At 48.6% G+C, this 19,569-nt stretch overlaps 1 protein-coding gene across 2 annotated transcripts; it reads left to right on the top strand.

Moving 5' to 3' along the window:
* The first annotated feature begins 11,674 nt into the window (after positions 1-11,674).
* On the top strand, positions 11,675-19,309 carry RPN1 (ribophorin I). 2 transcript variants are annotated; one of them, XM_056501751.1, is made up of 11 exons: positions 11,682-12,032; positions 12,877-12,941; positions 13,973-14,279; positions 14,524-14,733; positions 15,683-15,875; positions 16,203-16,302; positions 16,566-16,704; positions 16,877-16,996; positions 17,459-17,704; positions 18,711-18,924; positions 19,029-19,309. In XM_056501751.1, exons 1-10 carry the CDS (start codon positions 11,703-11,705, stop codon positions 18,891-18,893), a joined length of 1,893 nt encoding a protein of 630 aa, XP_056357726.1. In that variant the 5' UTR covers positions 11,682-11,702; the 3' UTR covers positions 18,894-18,924; positions 19,029-19,309. The 2 variants fall into 2 exon arrangements, with proteins under 2 accessions (XP_056357727.1, XP_056357726.1); XM_056501752.1 differs by having other exon boundaries at positions 11,675-12,032; positions 18,711-19,309.
* The last annotated feature ends 260 nt before the right edge of the window (positions 19,310-19,569 follow it).

Here is a 19,569-nt window from a genome sequence, read left to right as displayed (position 1 = left end):
AGTAGCAACAGCGCTTGTCAGAAAAGAAGATAAAAGATTCCAGTTGAATATACATTCAGGTTGATTAACCAAGCAATTGTCAGCACCAAGATCAATAGTGCAGGCAAGTAAAATGGGACATTCTGAAGTCTCTGGACTGTAATCCATGGGGTAACAACTATCCTGGTGGTGGTACAAGTGAAATCCATATTTTCTGTGTTGGCAGCAAGCTCATTTATTACTCAGCAATTACTTGAATATGATTATTCATCCAAGTCATGTGACTGCTGTGGGTTTAGTTAGCTTGCAAACTCAGGAAAGCAACCACGAGAAAAGTATTTTTAAACTGAGGCTACTAGCAATATTAAAAAGAAAATCACACAATCACAGACCTGTTGGGATGGGAAGGGACCTCTGGAGATCATCCAGCCCAGACCCATGCCAAGACAGGGTCACCCAGTGCAGGTGACACAGGAACACATCCAGGTGGGATTTGAATGTCTCCGTGCCCTCCCTGCACAGCTGTTCCAGGGCTTTGCCACTCTCAACGTAAAGAAATTTTTCCTCATGTTGAGGTGGAATTTCTTGAATTTTCATTTATGGCCTTTGCTCCTTGTCCTGTTGCTGGGCACCACTGAAAAGAGTCTGGCACCATCCTCTTGGCACCTGCCATTGAGATGTTTGTATGGATTACAGATTCCCTCTCAGTCTTCTCCAGACTACACAGGCCCAGCTGCCACAGTCTCTCCTCATAGCAGAGATGCTCCAGACTCCAGAGAAGGGAACTTCTAGCAACAATGTATTAGTGCTTTTTGGGTGCCCCATTAGATGCAAAGAGCTACAGAAAAACCTGGTACCATTTAACATGCAGACTGGACAAAAGGGGGAAAGCCCTCAGCACATCAGCAGCTGGAGGAACAGAGCACTGGCTTGTCCCAGTACATTGCCTTTAACAGAAGACCCACATGCTGGGCAGACATTAATGGCAAATTACTGAGTGTTCCTCAGCTCTCTTTTCCTAAAACTGTGAGTGAAATTTCCTTCTGTACTGCAGAGCAATCCTGGCACCACCCATTACAGAGCTTTGTTATGCAGAACTTCACAAAAAGTTCCTGTGCCACTTGCTCTTCACCAACAGATGCTTTCTGATCCACAGTGGGATTTTTTTAATCTGATGATTAAAGATCCTGCTTGCCTCAAAGAACATAGAGATCCTGGCAGTCTGGAGGACCAGTGGCAGCAGACAGCTCCCTGCTGTCCAGATGGGAGCTACATTCATGGTGGCAGAGTGAAAGTAGAAGGCTGGTGGTAATGAGGTGGTAAATGGAAGTATTGAGCTATGGCTCTTGACATGCCTCCCACCTCCCCTCCCCTTAAAAATAAACACATGCTCTGGGGGGACACCAGAGTGTGCTGCAGTGAGCTGCCCAGCACACTGAGTTTAAGCAGCCTGTGAAGGAAACTATAAAATGTCAAAATCCCAATGAAAATCCATAAAAACAGATCAGTTGGAAACCAAATGCCAGTCGTTTCCAATCACTAACACTGCTCTGAAGAAATCCATTCTCTGTCCTTGAGGGGCATTCACACAGCCGAGTGGATCTCTGAGGTTACAGGAACAGGTCTTCAGACATCTACTGATGCAGAAACCTCAACCTCTTTCATGCACTCATTCCTCTAAACCAGGAAGTGAGAATGTCCTTTGCTTTGATTTTCTTCCTTTTGTGTCACCTTATCTCTATGTACTAATCTTCCTGATCCAATTAGAGACAATAAAGCATTATATGTCTTACACCACCTCTTTGCTGCCATCCTTGGACCAAAAGAGCCCCTCCCTTTCCCTTCCCATTCATGAGATGACAGAGTGAACAGTGATACAAAAACACCTGCAGAGAGGTCCAGGGAGGACATCACCTCAGCTGTGGCACCTACAGATCCCTGACATGAGCTGAGAGCATCTGAGAGTTCCCATAGTGCTTAATATATTCACACCCTCTTCTGTGGACACACAGCTACCCTACTCCTGGCCATCTGTGACAATAAAAGCTTGGGGAGAGTCTCCTTATTCCCCTGATATTTGTTCAGCATGTTTCATCTCTTCAGAGTCCTGCAGTCCCTCGTCCTCATGTCTGGGAACAGCCGGGACCCTTTGCCTCTGTGTGCAGAAAGATGTAGCACCAGCCTATGGTGGCTTTGCCTCAGTGAAAACTGACTGTCCAGAGCTTCCTATGTGCAGCTGTCCTCTCTCAGCTGGTGGTGCAGTGTTTCCCTTGTCAACTTTGGCCTTCCAGACCAGCTTCCTCAAATTAGCATTATAATGATCTAACATATGGAAATTAAAAAAGGGAACTAAAATGCAGTAAACACACATGTTGCTTTGGTACTCCAAGCTTTGTTATGCTTTGATTTATCTTGTCTAAAGCAGATTCCCCCTGCTTCTGCTGGCATTTTGTTCATTAGAAATCTGATATTGCATGACCACCTATGCATTCCCACAGAGCACAGACCCAGTCTTTTGCCTGCCCTCTCCCCTATCCCTGCCTGCAGTACAAATACTGCTCTGGTAATCTACTAATACTTTCACCTTTGCAATCCTCTGATACCTTCCAAGTCATACAGCAGCATCACATGAAAAGAGAAAGGTAGCTCTGGACAAGATTTGATCACCAGATACCAACTGTATGAAGCAACTGCATCACTTTATCTCATAGCAGATCTCCAATCTGTGGTGCAGAGGACATTGAACACAGTGCAGGGATTATGTCTGTGCTCACTGAGAAAATGCATCTGCTGGAGGATGAACATCTTAAAGCACTGGTACAGGATCTAAATGCAGCCACTGAAGCCTGAGCCCCTCAGGGAGGTTGGGACCAACCTGCAGTGATGCAAAGCCAGCTTGTGCCAAGTCCCCTCACACCAGACACAAGAGACACATAAAAGAAATAGCTTTGGACTCTTTTGACAGCATCCCTCTGTTCAATAGCAACAGCCACAAGACCACTAAAGAGTTGTCATCTCTTTGATACTGAGAGGTGGCAATGCTGGCATGTTCTCTTAGATGCCAGCTCACTCCCTGAGATGAGAAGGTCCAAACACCTACTCTGCCTTTGAGTCAGTCTTCTGCAGAGGCTGTGGACAACATGCTGATCACAGGGGATATCCTTAAACAAGTATCTGTGTTGGCCCTGGGAAGACAGGCAGGGAGAAACAACCCCATGCTGCTGGTTATGATGTAACCACATGGCTTTGTGCTTACTGTAATTATCTGGGCCTAGACTGGTGGAAACAAAGCCCAAAGGAAAAGTCAAGTGTCAGAGGGGAAAGGGTGTTTCCATGGCCCAGACTTTGTGCTCGGGGCCAGAGAGGCATCCACATCCTATTTATAACCATAAACCCATGATGGTGTCGCACAAATAGTGACAATCACCTGAGCCTCCTGCAAATCTCCCAGCTACCAGCTACCTACAGAGGTTCTCCAACACCACCACCACCTTCACAATTTTTCAGCCAGTCCTAAATGCTAGATAATTATTTTTTTACAGCTGTGTTGGGAGGTATACCAGGTAATTTCAAATGATTGTTCTCATACTCAATTGGGGAAGACGATCCAGAGAGTGAAGTAACTTCCCTGAGGCCAGAGTGAGTCAGTTACTTCGTCAGATCCGTGTCCCTCTAAACAGACATTTCTGAAAGGCTTTTTAAACCATAGGAATGGTATAAAAATAGGTACAGAGAGAGTTGAACAGCCAGCATAGAACTGCACAGGCCTTTGCAGAACTGGCCTTCCTTCAGGGATCAAGGTTTTGTATGAGGAGTGTGTTACCAATGCAGCAGATTCTAGGAGCTGTTACTTACCAGGCACTGAAGCCTTCACAGTGCAGATCTGGTGAGCCTGAGAGCTCTCAGCTCATGCCAGTAGTGGCTTTTAAGCCATGAGGGCAGGCAGGACAGGCCAGGCAGGCTGGCAGGGCCTCGAACACTTTGCAGGACACACCGTTGGTGTCACTGCTCTTCTCTGCATCAGGTGTTGTGCGATGGGACAGACCAGCCATGTCAGCTCTGCATCCAGGCGTTTTGTGGCAAAGGTGGCCATGTCATGCTGTTGTTGCACCCAGAATGTGTCATGGGACAGGAGCCTGCTGCCACATGACCTCTGTGAGTGGGACATTTTGTAGGACAGGTGACTTGCATATTGCTTCTTCCTTAACAGTGACTCAGTGCCAAAAGATGTCCAAAGACAGCTCTCCGTGGGTAGGAACCAAACTGGCTGCAATGCAGCACGCTCTCTAGGGTCTGCAGGTCCATCCTGGATCCTAAGAGACAGAGCTGTCTGCAAAGGCCTAGGAAGTTCCTCTGGGACCCCCATGGGAAGGACACAGACATATCCCACAGCAGGATTCCCACCTCAAACGCCAGGCACCTCTCTGCAAGCACAGGGTGCTGCAGATTAGCTTCAGATTTATCTGCTTCAGCTCTTTTCAAGTGACAGATTTTCGCAATGCCCTCGTCTGCTCTAAAAGGAGAAGCAAATCCTGTATCAATGGTAACCACAAGCTGGTGTAATTTTGAGTGCATGTTTTCAAAGGCTGTGACAAAGATACTCAGCCTTGAAGGAGAAGAGTGTGTGGGCAGTGAGGTTTGCTTTGCTTTTATCTTGGACAACACTTTTCAGTGCCTGGTACCTCAGCAGCTGCATTTCTGACCCCAGGGAGTTATGACTCACTGTTTGCAAATCTCTGAGCCACCAAATTGAAGGTATGCCTTGCAAAGCATGATCCTAAACTGAAATGCTTAAGTGGGTGTTACAGCTCCAGTTATTCTGTACCAGCACTCAGGGCTGGCTCCATATCATTGCCTAAATTTCTGGCAAATATAAATCAGTACCTCTTACTTTGTTTAGATAAACAGGATCTCTCTGGTTTTGTCTTCCTCAGTGAAGTTCTCAACCAACCTGTGAGCAATGAGGTTACTGAAGATGATTATCCCACCTACCCCAGCACAATGCCAGCCTGAGGAACATCTGCCCAGTTGCTTCAGACACCAATATCAGAGCTGGGGCTGGCCTAAGGCTCTTTTAGCTGCTGGGTGACCTGTGTGGGGTTAAGTGGACCACTGGCTGCCATACTTTCTGTTAGAGTGGATCAGTTCACTGACTCAGGGAAAAACAACACAAATATCTTATCAAACTTTTCTTGGCAGGCAGGCAGGAGACCTATGTGTGAGGAGCCAAAAGCCTTCAGAGAAATTAATAAGAACAAATGATCAAAAGATGGTCACATTTCTTTTTTCCTTGATCATTGATGTTTTCCTTATCAGAAAAGTGACTGCTGCAGGTCAATGCTGTTCACAAGGGGCTAATGCTCCCTCTCTTTGGGAGACTTGTGATGGGAAGGAATTACCACCATCCATCTGGCAGAGCATGATGAGCTATCTCTTGGGAAGGGTGCCACTGCTGACTGCCACATCCATACATGCTGGAGTCCATGAACAGCTGGGCTTGGGTCAGAGGTTTTGATTCAGCCAGGCAGGGGCTCAGGAGTGCTTTTGCTGGAGAAATGTAAATCCCAGCTAGCACTTCACAGAGCATGATCCAGGAAGGTCCCTGCCAGCAGATTCAGAAATTTAGAAACCTGGTGTGAAATCTGCATTATCTCACTGCTTGAACTCAGAGCTTCTGGAGGGAGCAGAAGAACTGCCGATCTGTAAATGATCCCTCTTGTTTGCTGTCTGTGGGATCCTCAACTTACTGCTGTGTGTGGCAGATCCTGCAAAACTGAAGCTTTAAAATCCAGGTTTAAACTCTATGTGAATAACAGGCTCCCAACAGATACAGCAGCATGTGTTTCCCTTTCCAAAAACAAGCTGAGAAAGAGGAATTGCTCCATGTGAAGATGGCAACTCCCTTATTGTGCAGAGTGCCCCATGACGATTCCTTGCCGACTTCATTGCCACTGAGTACAGTATCATGGACCACAGAACTGTACTGTTCTCAGGTGGGTCCTGGCACCACATCTGCCACACCTTAAAGGGCTAGGAGGAAAAATGCAACAGCGCTTATCAGAGAGATGGGCACTAAATCCCACGGCTGTCCCGTGGCACCCGGGTACTGCATCACTACACAGCCTGTCCTTCACCACGGGGACAAGCCACCTCCTGGAGTGAGCCCAGCAGAGCCTGGCAGGCAGCGGGAAGACACAATGAGCCCAGCAGATCCCTGCAGCGCCCGCAGGCCCGGGCGGCTGTTGCCCATCACAAAGAGCCTGACCGAGGCTGCGGCCGGGACGCTGCGGAGGGAGCGGGGCCCGCCCGGCATCGATTGCTGCGGTTGCCACGGTGAGGCTGCAGCGATCGGGGCGGGGCCGGGGGCGGAGCTAAGGAGAGGCCCCGCCCCGCTCGCCCCGCCCGGCACCGCCCCTCCGGCGCGCCGCGCGCGCCCCCTGGCGGTGACGCGTGGGTATGGCCGAGGGACACGGACATGGACATGGACATGGACATGGACATGGCCGGGGACAGATGAGGCTCTTTGTCACCCCCTCACAGCTGGGAACCGGCTCCATCGCCCAGTCTGGACGGGGCAGAAGTGTCACCGCTGCCTGCACCCGCTACCAGGACCCCAGCACGCCCAGCCCAGGGCAGGGATCTCAGCACCAGCCTCTCAGGTGCTCCTACCTTGATTCTTTCAATATATTTATCTCTGTAATTTCAGCCAAACGCGGGTGCTGTTGCCTCCATCGCTGGTCCTGGGAGGTTGCAGCCCTGGGACAAACAAGCAGATGGTGTAATTTGGTGTCAGGCCGTGCAAGGATTTGCTCATCTGCTGCACAAGGGTGAGATGAAGCTGCTGCCCCAGGAGCCAGCAGATCTCCCCTCTGCCCACAGCTAGAATTCCCAGCCTCCTCTTCTGGAACCTGGCAGGACAGCAGGTTCCCTGTCTCCTTGGTTCTCAGTGACAGGCAGCATCTCTCTTTTCCAAGATATGCATTTTTGCCCACCTCTCTCCTCCTCTGGCTTTGCAGGTGCCAGTCCACCAAAGGCATTTTCAAGCTGTGGGTGTACCCAGGTCCTGTGTGAACTGTGAAGTACTTGAGTAGCGGCCCTGATCACACCCTCATTTTTTAAATATAGTTTAAACAGCACTGTTCCCTCTATCCAAAACATGCTCTGATGCTATGACAAAATCCAGACCTACCCAGCCCAAAGCAGCTCTCCTTGTGTGGACAACATACCTTGCATTTTAACTGTACACGTGTAGCAGACCTTTTTTCATTCACAGCCTGCCAGTGCCTGCCTATGGCTATTTCAGTTACATTTTTAGTAAGCTTTAAGAAGAGTTTAAAAGTACTTTTTAAAGTGATGAAGTGTCCTCTTTTCCACAATTTTTTTTCTCCTTGTTTCAACAACACTCATCACACAGTGGTCTCACCCCTTGCAGGACTCACAGATGCTCTGCTATATTCTTCCAGATTTTCCCTGTGTGTTTCCCAATTCTTTGTACAATTGCTGTTCACAGGCAGGTTTTATTAATTATTTTTTCCTGAATCTTGTGGTCTGACAATGAGAGAAAAACAGATTTATTTTTTTTTTAAACCAGAAAAAAATTATTTTAAGGAAAGGTGAACACTATAAGGAGTGGGGAAGGAGGGGCTACTGCAGATAACTAAATTAACTTGAAAAAATCCAGAGAAGCAGCCTCTGGACAGACAGTGCACCACCACCACAATTTCTCTGCAGAGGCAGGATGTGTTTCCAGAGCAGCTGAACAAAGAATAGGAGCCAAGCTCCAACCAGCCTCCTAAGACCATCATTCCATGGAAATCACAGGCAAACCCCAGATAAGAATAATAGTGTGTTTTTCTTGGCAGAGGCTCAGTGTGAGTTGTGCTGACGAGCTAAAAAAGGAGGTTGTAAAAATAACTGGAAGACTGTTGTTGTTCTTTTTCTCCAGCTGCTTTTTGAGACCCTTAGCAAGGCTAAGCAAGCTCTACCATCACTCAACCACCTTATACCTGTGCTCTCATGGCTGGCAACTGCAACACCTTGCTCAGGACTAAATAGAGAGAGAGAGATGCTCTCTGCCTCCCACAGGCAGCCAAAAGGCTGATTTACATACACAGGGTTAAAGATGAAACACCAACAAAATCTGAAGCAGGGAAGTTTTTTCAGGATGACTGATAGATTTGTATTAAAATCTTTAAGGTATTGCCAGATTGACTTCTGCTACACATGCACACAGCCCTGTTTACTCTCTCCTGTCCCTGGGCTCCTCAGGGAGCAACATGTTTCATGGTCCCTGCATATTCCTGGTGCAGCTCCCCACTGGTATGAGGATCCACCAGAATAAATCCTGTTCCCTGCTGCTACAGGCCTCAGTGTGCTTCTGTGGTCACAGCCAACCCGCTCCTTCTAGAAAACAACTTCTCCTTCCCTCCTTGAGAACAAATTGCTCTGACAGATGACACAGCTCTGAGTTTGGCATCAGCCCTATAAAAACAGAGGAACACAGGGCTTTTCCTGGGGTGTGGTTCTTTTCATAGCCTATGCAGCCAGAGGCATTTATTAGACCACGATGGTCCCTCAGCCCTGGCAGATGGCTGGGCTGGCACCGGCTCCATCCTGGCTGTTCCCCTCCCACTGCTCCGAGGCCCTGAGGGTGACTGGCTCTCTCCACAGCACACGGGGAGCTGGGGCACTCTGCCAGTGCCTGGATGGCAGCAGGGTCTGGTAACCTCTCTCATGCTGCTTCCTGACCTGCAGCTCTCTGGACTTACTGCTGGAGGGGGACATTCCTTGCAATGAGAGAACAAAGGAAAAAAAATAAATAGAGAAAAAGCAGTTCTGAACGCCTGTCTCTCTCTGTTACTTGGCACCAAGCCTGGGTAGCTGGATATGCACACAGGCACTGCACCCTACTGAACAGCAGCCTGCAAGCTGTCCCTGAGCTGTCCCCAGAGCTATCCCTGGAGCTGTCCCAGCCACCATCACACCCAGGCAGGGGCCACGAGCAGCTGTGGCTGACCCCATGCATGAAGAACAGCCTGGCACTGCTCACAGGATAGTGGCAAGAGGGGCCTGCAGAGCCAAACTCAACCTTGAGCAAGCCCAAAGGCAGCACCTTTTCAACCCAAAGACAAATTTAGTCTATGTGGTAGGGCTGAAGTCTTGAAAGAGATGATGCACAGGCTCAGCATGACTCAGTTATTAGAATTAGAAATGGATCCAAACATAGGGTTAGTATACAACAGTCTGGTTCAGAGCTCGCCAGGTTCGGGATGGGTCACATATTGAAACTGGCATTCACCAGCGAGGTCAAATCCAGCCTCTGGGATGAGCCCCTTGGAGAGCAACTTTTGGCCTGAGATGTAACAACTGAAGCTCAATTATTTCCAGACATAAGGGACATATGCATTTATTTCGTTCCCTCCTTTTACCAGGAGAAATTGCCCTAAGGGAGAGGGGGAAATAAGAGCTGGAACTGCATGTGTTATTAAAGAGGCTGACTGGAGTTCATTTATTCCGTGTGACACATGGAAGGACAGTGACAGCCATTCCTAGCAGAGGAACTTGCAAACCCAACCTGGACAACTGGAAGGAGTCCCCAGATGCAGCACCACTGGCCAGCCTTTAATTAGAACCAGCTGTTCTGCTCAGCCCCTCATGCTTCCCCTTAACATGCCTACTCAGTTCAAGGCCCCAAAGCCCAGTTCTTTGGAGAAGGCCAAGATAAACAGGCTTTTCCTGGAGAGCAGAGGGACCTGGAACACTTTTCTGGCTGGAAATATGAGGCTGAGGAGGTGGAACCCACCCCTGCAGGCATCTCCTGCTGTGCTGCTGGAAGAGAACACCACTGTCACCCAAAACATGGTGACAAAACTACCTGCTTGTGTTAGGATATGCTTACAAGGCGAGTTGCCAAATTCACAGTGCCTCCATAAATCAAAGGGAAATTAAAGTAATCTGCCAAGAAAATTTCCATGATAGGAATTTGGGGGGCGGGGGGGTGGTAAGGGAAGAAAAGGAAGGCTAGCTGAGAAATTATGCTGTTTTGAACATAGCACACCAGGAGACATCCCATTCTATTTAGCCTTTGCCAAGGGGCTATTTGACTCTGTATCCAAACACGTAATTTAGGAAATCCTCTTCCGATACTTGGCAATCTTAGGCCAAATCAAAGAATTATCTCTGTGACTCGTATTAGGATCTTAAAGAAAGATTGAGTCCTGGATCACATTATGCAAACATGAAAGGTCTGTTGTCCCAGAGGGCTCACAGGCAAAAGCCCTGCTCTGGCAATCACAGCAGACAACATCCGTTACTTGCTTTTATCTGCCTTAGATGTTTGGGAATAAAGTGTCAATCACCTCTTCCCTGGACATGTGTTAAACCACTAATATTTTCCTTTCCTCAGCTGCCTTAAGTCAGTGCAGGGCTGGTTACCATGCCTTGGCTACCTGTAGCACTTCTACTCTGGCATCACCTAGCTGTCAGTTATTTGTGGTTTTTTAGCAGTGTTATAGATGGGTGGTGTGGTGATTGGCTCTCGAAAATGAGGTTATTATGTGTGTTAAAAGTTGTTAAGGTTTAAAGTTCTTTTGATATGTAACTGTTGTTGTAGATTCTTTTTGGACCCTTTTTTGTTCTCCCTTTAATCCTCTCTTCTCCCATCTATATTGTTGCCACCAGAAAGCCTTGGGGGTCTGGGTTGTCAGAGACATTTGGGGGAGAGCATGTACATGTGCCCCCTGCATGAGGCAGCAGGAATGGGGGAATATTTTTGCTGGGGGGCCTTGGCATGACAACACCTCACCTCCAATCAAGCTGCAAGAAAGTCCCCACCAATGGACAGTAAAAAGAATTAACTTGCAGACTTTAGGAGGGGCCAGGTATATATATATATATATTATATATAAGGAAAATGTTGGGATATGTATTTGGCTGATGCAATACCAGGGGTATAAAAAGTGGAGCTGCCTCTGGTGGACGAGCCTCTGGTGGTCGGCCATGCTCCCAACACTGTCCCTTTTTGCTTTGTGATATTTTTTTTTATAGTTCTTTTATAACTAATTTCTGCTCGGGGTCTGAGTCATTTATAAAAGCAGAAAATTTGGGCTCATCTTAAACTCTATTTGTGCTAAAACTTACCTTCCAGTGCAATGTGTGCCAGGCCAGTGAGATAAGTTGTCCTAATTTGAGGCTCATTAATTCAGCAGCATAATCAAAAGCACCAAAGTCCATCCCTTTGCAGTGCCCAGTGCTGCATCCCAGTGCCATCCTATGCACAACACTTCCACCAGGATTGACATCTCTGGGCCCTGGAAGCCCTAGCAGGAACTGCTACTGCTAAAAACATGGAGAAACAGAGCGGCTTTGAGCCGTGGCAGGAGAGGAGGCTGAGGAGCACCTCAAAGTCCTGAGCATCCTGTAATATTTGTTATAAGTGGTTTTTCGGGGTTTTTTTGGGGCAGAAGTGGGAAAGCCCAGTAGGGCCAAACAAGCAGCGTTTGACCAGCTCCTGTCCAGGTCTGGGAGCTCAGCATGGGCACGGGCCCAGCGCCCCGCGGGAACACCCAAGTTCGCCGACAGAGCCGGGACGCCAGGAAGCGCCCGAACTGCGAGAAGCCGAAACTACCCCCGGGCCTCCGCAAGAGTCCGCCCAGTTTCCCTCCTCAGGCACCACGGAAGGCGGGAGGAGGAGGGCCGGGCCTCCAGCGCGTCTGGGCGCCGCCATGGCGAGCCTCCTCCTCCTCCACTGGGCGCCGCCATCTTGTGGCGTGCCCGTACGGCGCGTGCGCCGCCATCTCGTGCCCTCCCCGCGCGGTGTGCCGGCCATGGCGGGGCTGCTGTGCCGCCTGCTGCTCCTCTGCCTGGCGGCCGCCGGGGCCACCTCCGAGCTAGTGCTGGAGGACGTGCGGCGCTCGCTGGACCTCAGCACGCACCTGGCCAAGATCTCGGCCGAGCTCAGCCTCGGCAACCCGCCGGGCGGCGCGGCCGCCTCCACTTTCCTGCTGGCGCTGGAGCCCGGGCTGGAGCCCCGCCTGGCCCACCTGGGCGTGCAGGTGAGCGTGGGGAGCGGGCAGCGAGCCCCGCCTGGCCCACCTGGGCGTGCAGGTGAGCGTGGGCAGCGGGCAGCGAGCGCCGCGCCAGAGGGGCCGCGGGCGCTGCCCGGCCCCGCGCCCGAAGGGACACGTCGGCACTGCCGGGCCTCAGCGCCGCTCCCGGATCCCGCGGCCGCCGCGAGCGGGGGGCGTGTGGCGGCGTGAGGGCGGAGCTGGGAGGCGATGAGGGGGCGATTCGCCCCGTCACGGGTGGGCGAGGAGCAGGGCTGGCAGCCCCAGGCAGCGCCGGGATGGGGGACCCGGCCCGTACCCACAGGAAGGTCGGAGGAGCAGTAGGACAGTGCTTCTGCCCTAGCCCAGCAGTTTTGTCACTTGAGATAAACTCTACATACAGCAGAGAGAGGTACATACAGTGCTCTATAACTTACCTGTATGCAGAGTTTTGTGATATACCTCAGCTCGTCAAGCCATATTCACTCTGACTTGCTCACTGTCCAGTCACAGGGGAAATCACAAAAGCATTTGATTAGAGTTCTCATTTGTGCAAGTTATGGTGACTGTGCCAGCTTGGGAACCAGGCTGAGGGAACATAGGAACATGAGAGTTACCAGAAACCTCCACTATCTGTTTTTGCACAATGACCACACTGCAGTTTGTATTCATTAAAAACATTATGGAAGGGCCTTTTAAAAATTTTTCTTAACACATTGGTTATATATAAGCTTGTACTTTCTGGGCAACATCCCCCCTAAAAACTCCTTACAGGGACTGTACAGACTTTGCCCTAAATGTGTTAAGTCTTTTAAATAGCAGCACACTGATCCCATGTGTTCTTTGGGAACAGGTGAAAGGTGAGGAAGAGGAGGAGAACACCTTGGAAGTGAAAGAGACTAAAGTTAAGGGCAAAAGGTGAGTATCTCCCTCTAAGATGAATGCCTAGAGCTGTGTATGGGGGTTTCATAGTTGTCCTCACAGTGGAGCAGAGATACTACCCCATTTCCACATACCTAGAGATCACAAGTGTTTTCTTCCTCAGCTGTCCTTAGTCTCTTGTAGTCAGTGCCTTGAGTAATGCCCTGGCCCCCTGGGACACCAGGTGAGAGAAGCATTTGGTCATGCTCTTACCCATTACTCCATTTTGAGCTCTCAGTCGGTTGGCAGTGGTGACTACAGAGAGTTTAGTGCCCTGTGGCTGTGTGTAGAGTACTACAGAGCGCTGGGTACCATGGCCCAGTACAGGCTCTTCCTGCTGCTGAGCTTGGAATATTATGGAAGTGCTGCAGGCAAGTGTTTTCTGAGCCATGAGAGCTGAGCAGTCCTGTAAAGTGGCTCAAAAGCACAGTGCAGCTGAGTTTCAACAATATAGTAGCTGTGGAGTTAAGTTGCCAGGGTAGACCTTAGCTTCTGACATGGCTGGATGTCTCATGTAATCCTGCCCTTGGGCCACCAGGCATGACAGGAAGTATGTTTGCTTCTAGCATCACCTCGGTTTGTCCAGTGCATCCTTAGACATCAGTCCAAAACCTTGCTCCCATTCTGGCCATTCTTCAGTTTCAGATCCTGCGGGCAAAAATCTGAGAATGAACAGACTTTTTGGGAACAGGTGCTTAAGATGTTTGTGATTTGTCTTCTGGACTTGTAGCCATGGTTCCTGTGATGCAGATCATTTCTGTCATCTGCAGAAGAATGGAAAAAGTGTTTTTTTGTGAAGCAAAACTGTAACTGTGCCTGGACACAGTGCAGCCTGTGCTGCTTCCCCGGCACAGTAACCACACCTGCTGGGACAAGGCATCTCCATGTCTTGGAGGAGTGAAATACCTGCCCAAATCATTAAATATGTGATACATGGTCGCCTGTCTGCAGGGGATGTTGCAGTGGGAGGATCTGAATGCTCTCTCAGGAGAGATCCCACATGACTTACCTGTTCTTCTCCCTTCCAGTGGGAAATTCTTCTCGGTGAAGCTGCCATCTCCTTTGGGCCCAGGAGCCAAGGTCCGTGTCTCTGTTGAAATGGTTTTCACGCACGTCTTGCAGCCCTATCCCACCCACATCACCCAAAGTGAGAAGCAGTTTGTGGTCTTTGAAGGAAATCACTATTTTTACTCACCGTATGTCACCAAGACCCAAACAACCCGTGTCAAACTGGCCTCCAGGAACGTGGAGAGTTACACCAAGCTGGGCAACCCTTCCCGCACTGAGGACACGATTGAATATGGCCCCTTCAAGGACATCCCTCCATACAGCCAGGTACATTTCTGTGCAAAGGGCTTGTGGCTCTGCAGAGAGCATCTTCCAGATACGGAAGATGAGTCTCAGAGGCTGGAGAGTGGGAAGCAGAAATAGAAATAGAAATCACAGGTCAGCCATGAGTTTGACTGTGTGCAGGCATCTGTCAAGGAGGGTTCTCTGTGGCACATGGAGTGGATCGTTGTGAGGGGAGCTTGCTGCTGACTTTAGGTCTGACAGCTTATCTTTTTTTCCCCTCCTTTAGGACACCCTGAAGGTGCACTATGAAAATAACAGTCCATTCCTGACCATCACCAGCATGACACGAGTCATTGAGGTGTCTCACTGGGGTAACATTGCGGTTGAAGAGACGGTTGATTTAAAGCACACAGGAGCAGTGCTGAAAGGGCCTTTCTCCAGATACGACTACCAGAGACAGCCAGACAGTGGGATCTCTTCTGTCAAGTCCTTTAAGGTTGTCATCTTGCACGTATATTTTTTATAACTGTGGCTTCCCCCTTTCTTAGGTCCCCAGCAGGAAAAAAATGCAGTTGTCCTTTGCATTTTGTTTGGTAACCATATCCCAGTCATAAGGGAATGTTAAAACTCTGGTCTATTTTCAGAGAAAGCTTGTGCTGGATAGGAATAGCTTTTGGAAGCAGCATTAGGAGGTTAAACACTTTATTCCATTTGCTGATAAATATTTTGCACCAGGGCATGTAGTGTTTCTCCACATTCCCACCCCTCAATCTCAGGGACCCTCTAAATCCCTTACCCCTGTATTGAGGTCTCTGCTTTGGGTTTTCGACTGTGTAAGGACCCACCCCCTTATTTTCAGAGTCGCCTCTCTGTCATATCCTCCTCATGTTGAACAGTATTATTTGGAAAATCACCCATTCATTCCTTGCTCACAAAGCACTCAACAGGAATTAAAGCTGTGGCTCTGCTAGTCAGATGTAAAAAGTATGTGATCTCATCTGAACCAAAACCTTTCTCACTGCTTGTAGCCTCCAGGATTGATTGTTGTAATTCTCTAGGGTGGTGCAGCCAAACAGAAATCTCACTTTGCTGAGTGTAAAGCCACCAAGTCAGTCACTGAATCACCAGTCAGCTAGGGCAGCAAGTTGGAGTGAAAAGGGAATTGCTGTCCTGGTGGGCATGATGAGATCCCTTGCTGTCTGGGGTGTTTGAAACTCAGCTGGAGAAAGCACATTCATTTGGAGGCCAAGTGATTTTAGTGCTGGCAGCCACTTGTGGGATTGCTTATAATAGCACAATTTTACCACTCAGTGCAACTGAATGGCCATTTTGTCATGTCTCATGTGGGAGCAGTTTCTCAGTGCTTACCAGCCTTTATTGGTTTTGCTAGTTTCACTGGAAGTAACTCCCCTCTGATGCACTCACTGCTGCTTCTGTCCTTACAGACCATTCTCCCAGCTGCTGCTCAGGACGTCTATTACAGAGATGAAATTGGGAACATCTCCACCAGCCACCTTCTTGTCCTGGATGACTCTGTGGAGATGGAGATCCGTCCCCGATTCCCACTTTTTGGGGGCTGGAAAACCCATTACATCATTGGCTATAACCTGCCAAGCTACGAATACCTCTACAATCTTGGTGAGTGGCTGAAGAGAAGGGAATAAAAAACATCCTCCTGTGTGTTTAAAGGTAGTTGTTGTACAGAAAAGAATTGAAAGCTATGGTACACAGGACCTTAGCAACAACAGTTGCCAGCTATTTTTTCTAGAATATGCAAATCCACCTTTTTTGTGCTTCCTTCAGGTATTTGTAGACGTCTGGTTAAAATATATCTGAGTGAGCTAGTGCCCCCTGCTGCACAATTAATTATCCATGCAAATTCTGCTCCTGCCCATGGACGCTGAGCTTCAAGGCTGTCCCTTGTCCTCTGAGGAACAGTAACCACTCTCTGCTCTGCACTCTTAGGTGATCAGTATGCCCTGAAGATGAGGTTTGTTGACCATGTGTTTGATGAGCAAGTTACAGACTCTCTGACTGTCAAGATTGTCCTGCCAGAAGGAGCCAAGTAAGTATGATTTCTCCTGACTTGTTACTGCAGACAGTGCTGTGTTGGTGGCAATTCTCCAGTCTGCTCTAATGGCCTGGGGACAGTGAATCAAAACCATGACTCTGCATATGGAGGAGATCTTGGAACACAGCTTTCACTGTAGAGCATTATTTAAACCGCATAATTTACCTTGTGCTAGAGGCTACAATTGCCCAGGCAAGTCCTGGGTTACATCATCTCAAACACCGTGGGGTCATATGGGACTGTGGTTTTATCCACAGGAATATCCATGTGGACAGCCCCTATGAAATCAATCGTGCCTCAGACGAGCTTCACTACACATATCTGGACACTTTTGGACGTCCCGTTATTGTGGCACACAAGAGCAACCTGGTGGAGCAGCACATCCAGGACATTGTGGTGAGTGTGGCCTCTGAGCATTTGTGCCTCCTCTGAGTTCAGCAGCTCGGTCAGAACAACTAAGAAATAAATACTTGCTGGACTGCTTTGGTGGTTCTGCTGCTGCCTGAGGGGAGGAGTTAACCCTGCAGTAACATGGGGCACTGCTCAGTGTTTGGAACTTCTCTTGTAGGTTCATTACACCTTCAACAAAATCCTGATGCTGCAAGAGCCTCTCTTGGTGGTTGGAGCCTTTTACATCTTGTTCTTCACTGTGATTGTCTATGTGAGACTGGATTTCTCCATCACCAAGGTCTGTATGATGAAGAGCCCTGTGGGAATATAAGCAGTTTTCTCAGCTGTTGTATGGTGATTCTTCATACCAGTACTTCTCACTGAATGTTCCTGCCCTTCCAATGTTCTGGTTGTTTAAAGTCCTGCTTTTGTTCAGCCTGAGCACTGGTACTCCTGTAGGGCTGATCTAGTGTCGTAAAGCTAACTAGAGTTTTGCTTGCTGCATAAAAAGGAATCCCCCTGAGAAGAAGGGATGTCTGCAGTTCTTTCTCTGCAATGTTTTCACTGTTAAATTGTTTGTTGGGCTGGAATGAGTGCTGAAAGGTGCTTCCCCTAATCAGCAGTTGCACCATTCACCTAATTACTGCCAGTTGACTGCAAAGGGAACAGGTTCAATAACAGCCCTGTGGCAGATTGCAGGAATGGCTTGATGTGGGTCAAAGATACAACTGCTTTGATCTTCCCTCCTGTCCTCTTGCAGGATCCAGCTGCTGAAGCCAGGATGAAGGTTGCCTGCATCACAGAGCAGGTGCTTACTCTGGTGAACAAGAGGCTTGGGCTGTACCGTCACTTTGATGAAGCAGTGAATAAATACAAGCAGTCACGGGACATCTCCACCCTGAACAGTGGCAAAAAGTCTTTGGAGATGGAGCACAAGGCCCTGACTAGTGAAATTGCCTCTCTGCAGTCTAAGCTGAAGACAGAAGGCTCTGACTTATGTGATAAAGTAAGAAATTAAAATTTATAAGCTCTCCTGTTCTTGGCTCTGTCAGTAATTCTGCATGAATTTTAATTGGCGGTTTAGTTTCTGCAGCCAGTCTAGATTGGGTTTTTTCCATCTGAAAATGGCTTGGTCTCTGCAAGGGCATGTGAAAAATGTTACTTTTGCAGTAATCTCAGTTATTGAGCCATGTAAATGTTGCTGATAAACAGCTGCTTGTGTTGTTTCTTAAGCAGTCCTTGAACCAGCTGCATTTGTACAGATTAATCTTTTGTAACAATTCTGATGCTTCTTATTGAGCTCATGGCAGTGACACTTAAGCAAAAATGGAAACTATCAACACATTAACAGTTCTGACTCTACTACTCACACTAGTCAACCCAAAATCTTCTCTCTCATCTCTTATTTTCTTGTACATTTGCATTTGGTGCAGACAGAATTTTGGTAACATGATGCTCCTCTGGGGGTGATTTGCTCCACCATGTTGAAAACCATGGCACAATGAGCACACACCCACTGTCCTTCCCTTCAATATATTTTAACACTTACCTGAAACAGCCACTTAACCCCCGGTGAGGGACATTTTAAAGTCCATTTAGCCAACAGCCGCCTTGGTTGATCTCTTATTTAACTCAAAGGGTAGCTCTGTCATTGCAGACCTACCACTCACACTTCATAAACATTAACACAGGGACACAGCTTCCAGCTGTCAGAGCTGTGATTTAGGTTGAAGCCTTTAAAATCTGCAATGAAGTACTCTTTAACAGTCTCTTGTCAGTATGGCTCCTGGGTCCTTGGACCCCCTTTTATCTGCACTCCTTAGTTACCCATTCATGGAATAGTCCTCATAATACATGGCTCAGGAGGCAACATTCAGGGATGGGAGATGTTTGTACTTAGCACTGACTTCATCTTTTGTTATCATCTGCCATCTATTCAGCTTCACTGTAGGGATTTTTTTTGTTTTGTTTTGTCTCCTGTAATACCCCCTTGGTTTGTCACCCTGCCACAGGTAAGTGAGATTCAGAAGCTGGATGGCCAAGTGAAGGAGCTGGTGCTGAAGTCGTCGGTGGAGGCAGAGCGGCTGGTGGCAGGCAAGCTGAAGAAGGACACGTACATCGAGAACGAGAAGATGCATTCCAACAAGCGCCAGGACCTGGTCTCCAAAATCGACAACATCCTTGATGCTCTGTAACTCTGCTTTAGCAGCTGCACAGAGGGGAGAGGTATGAAGGGAGATGGGAGTGATACACTTTGAGCCAAATCTCATTCCCAGCAAAATTAGGGGAAACATTGATGTGGAATGTCTGAAAGTGCATTTTGTTTTTAGATTTTTCTATAGAGCCTGTCTGCTCGGCAGCATGTGCTGTGCAAGGGACCACGCCATCATGTTGGGCTGGGTAATGGGGTTTCTTTACCAGAGGTGAGACTCAGCCAAGTCATGAAACAGTCTCCTGCTTTTGGTTCGTCCTGTATAGATGTGCTGTGAGTAAACGCATGCAAGGAGCCAGTCTGAGCACAGACACGCTTAGGGCAAAGCTGAATGTCTCAGCTCTGGAAAGAATAAAAGATACCTTTGTTCTACTTTGAAATAAAACAGTCACTGCCTTGCGTCTACGTGTTGTGCTGGGCTGGGGGGAGGTGGAGGGGCCGGGTGACCCCATCCTGCCCGTGGCCCAGCAGTGTAGTTTCCTCTGGAGCAGAGTTCAGCCCTGACCACTCCTGCCTGCTGTCAGCTGTGTGCCCTGAGGTCAGAACTCTGCGACATCACAAAGCCCTGACCCAGAGAGGGGAGAAAGCCAGGCCCTTGTTCCCGGGGATGTGCATGCACCTACACCCTTACAGGGAGGAAAACAACAGAGCTCCTTCTG

Source organism: Oenanthe melanoleuca, chromosome 12 (assembly GCF_029582105.1).
Source record: "Oenanthe melanoleuca isolate GR-GAL-2019-014 chromosome 12, OMel1.0, whole genome shotgun sequence".
Lineage (NCBI taxonomy): Eukaryota > Metazoa > Chordata > Aves > Passeriformes > Muscicapidae > Oenanthe > Oenanthe melanoleuca.
The sequence above is the reverse complement of the archived record's forward strand: the minus strand, read 5'-3'. Positions and strand labels throughout refer to the sequence as shown.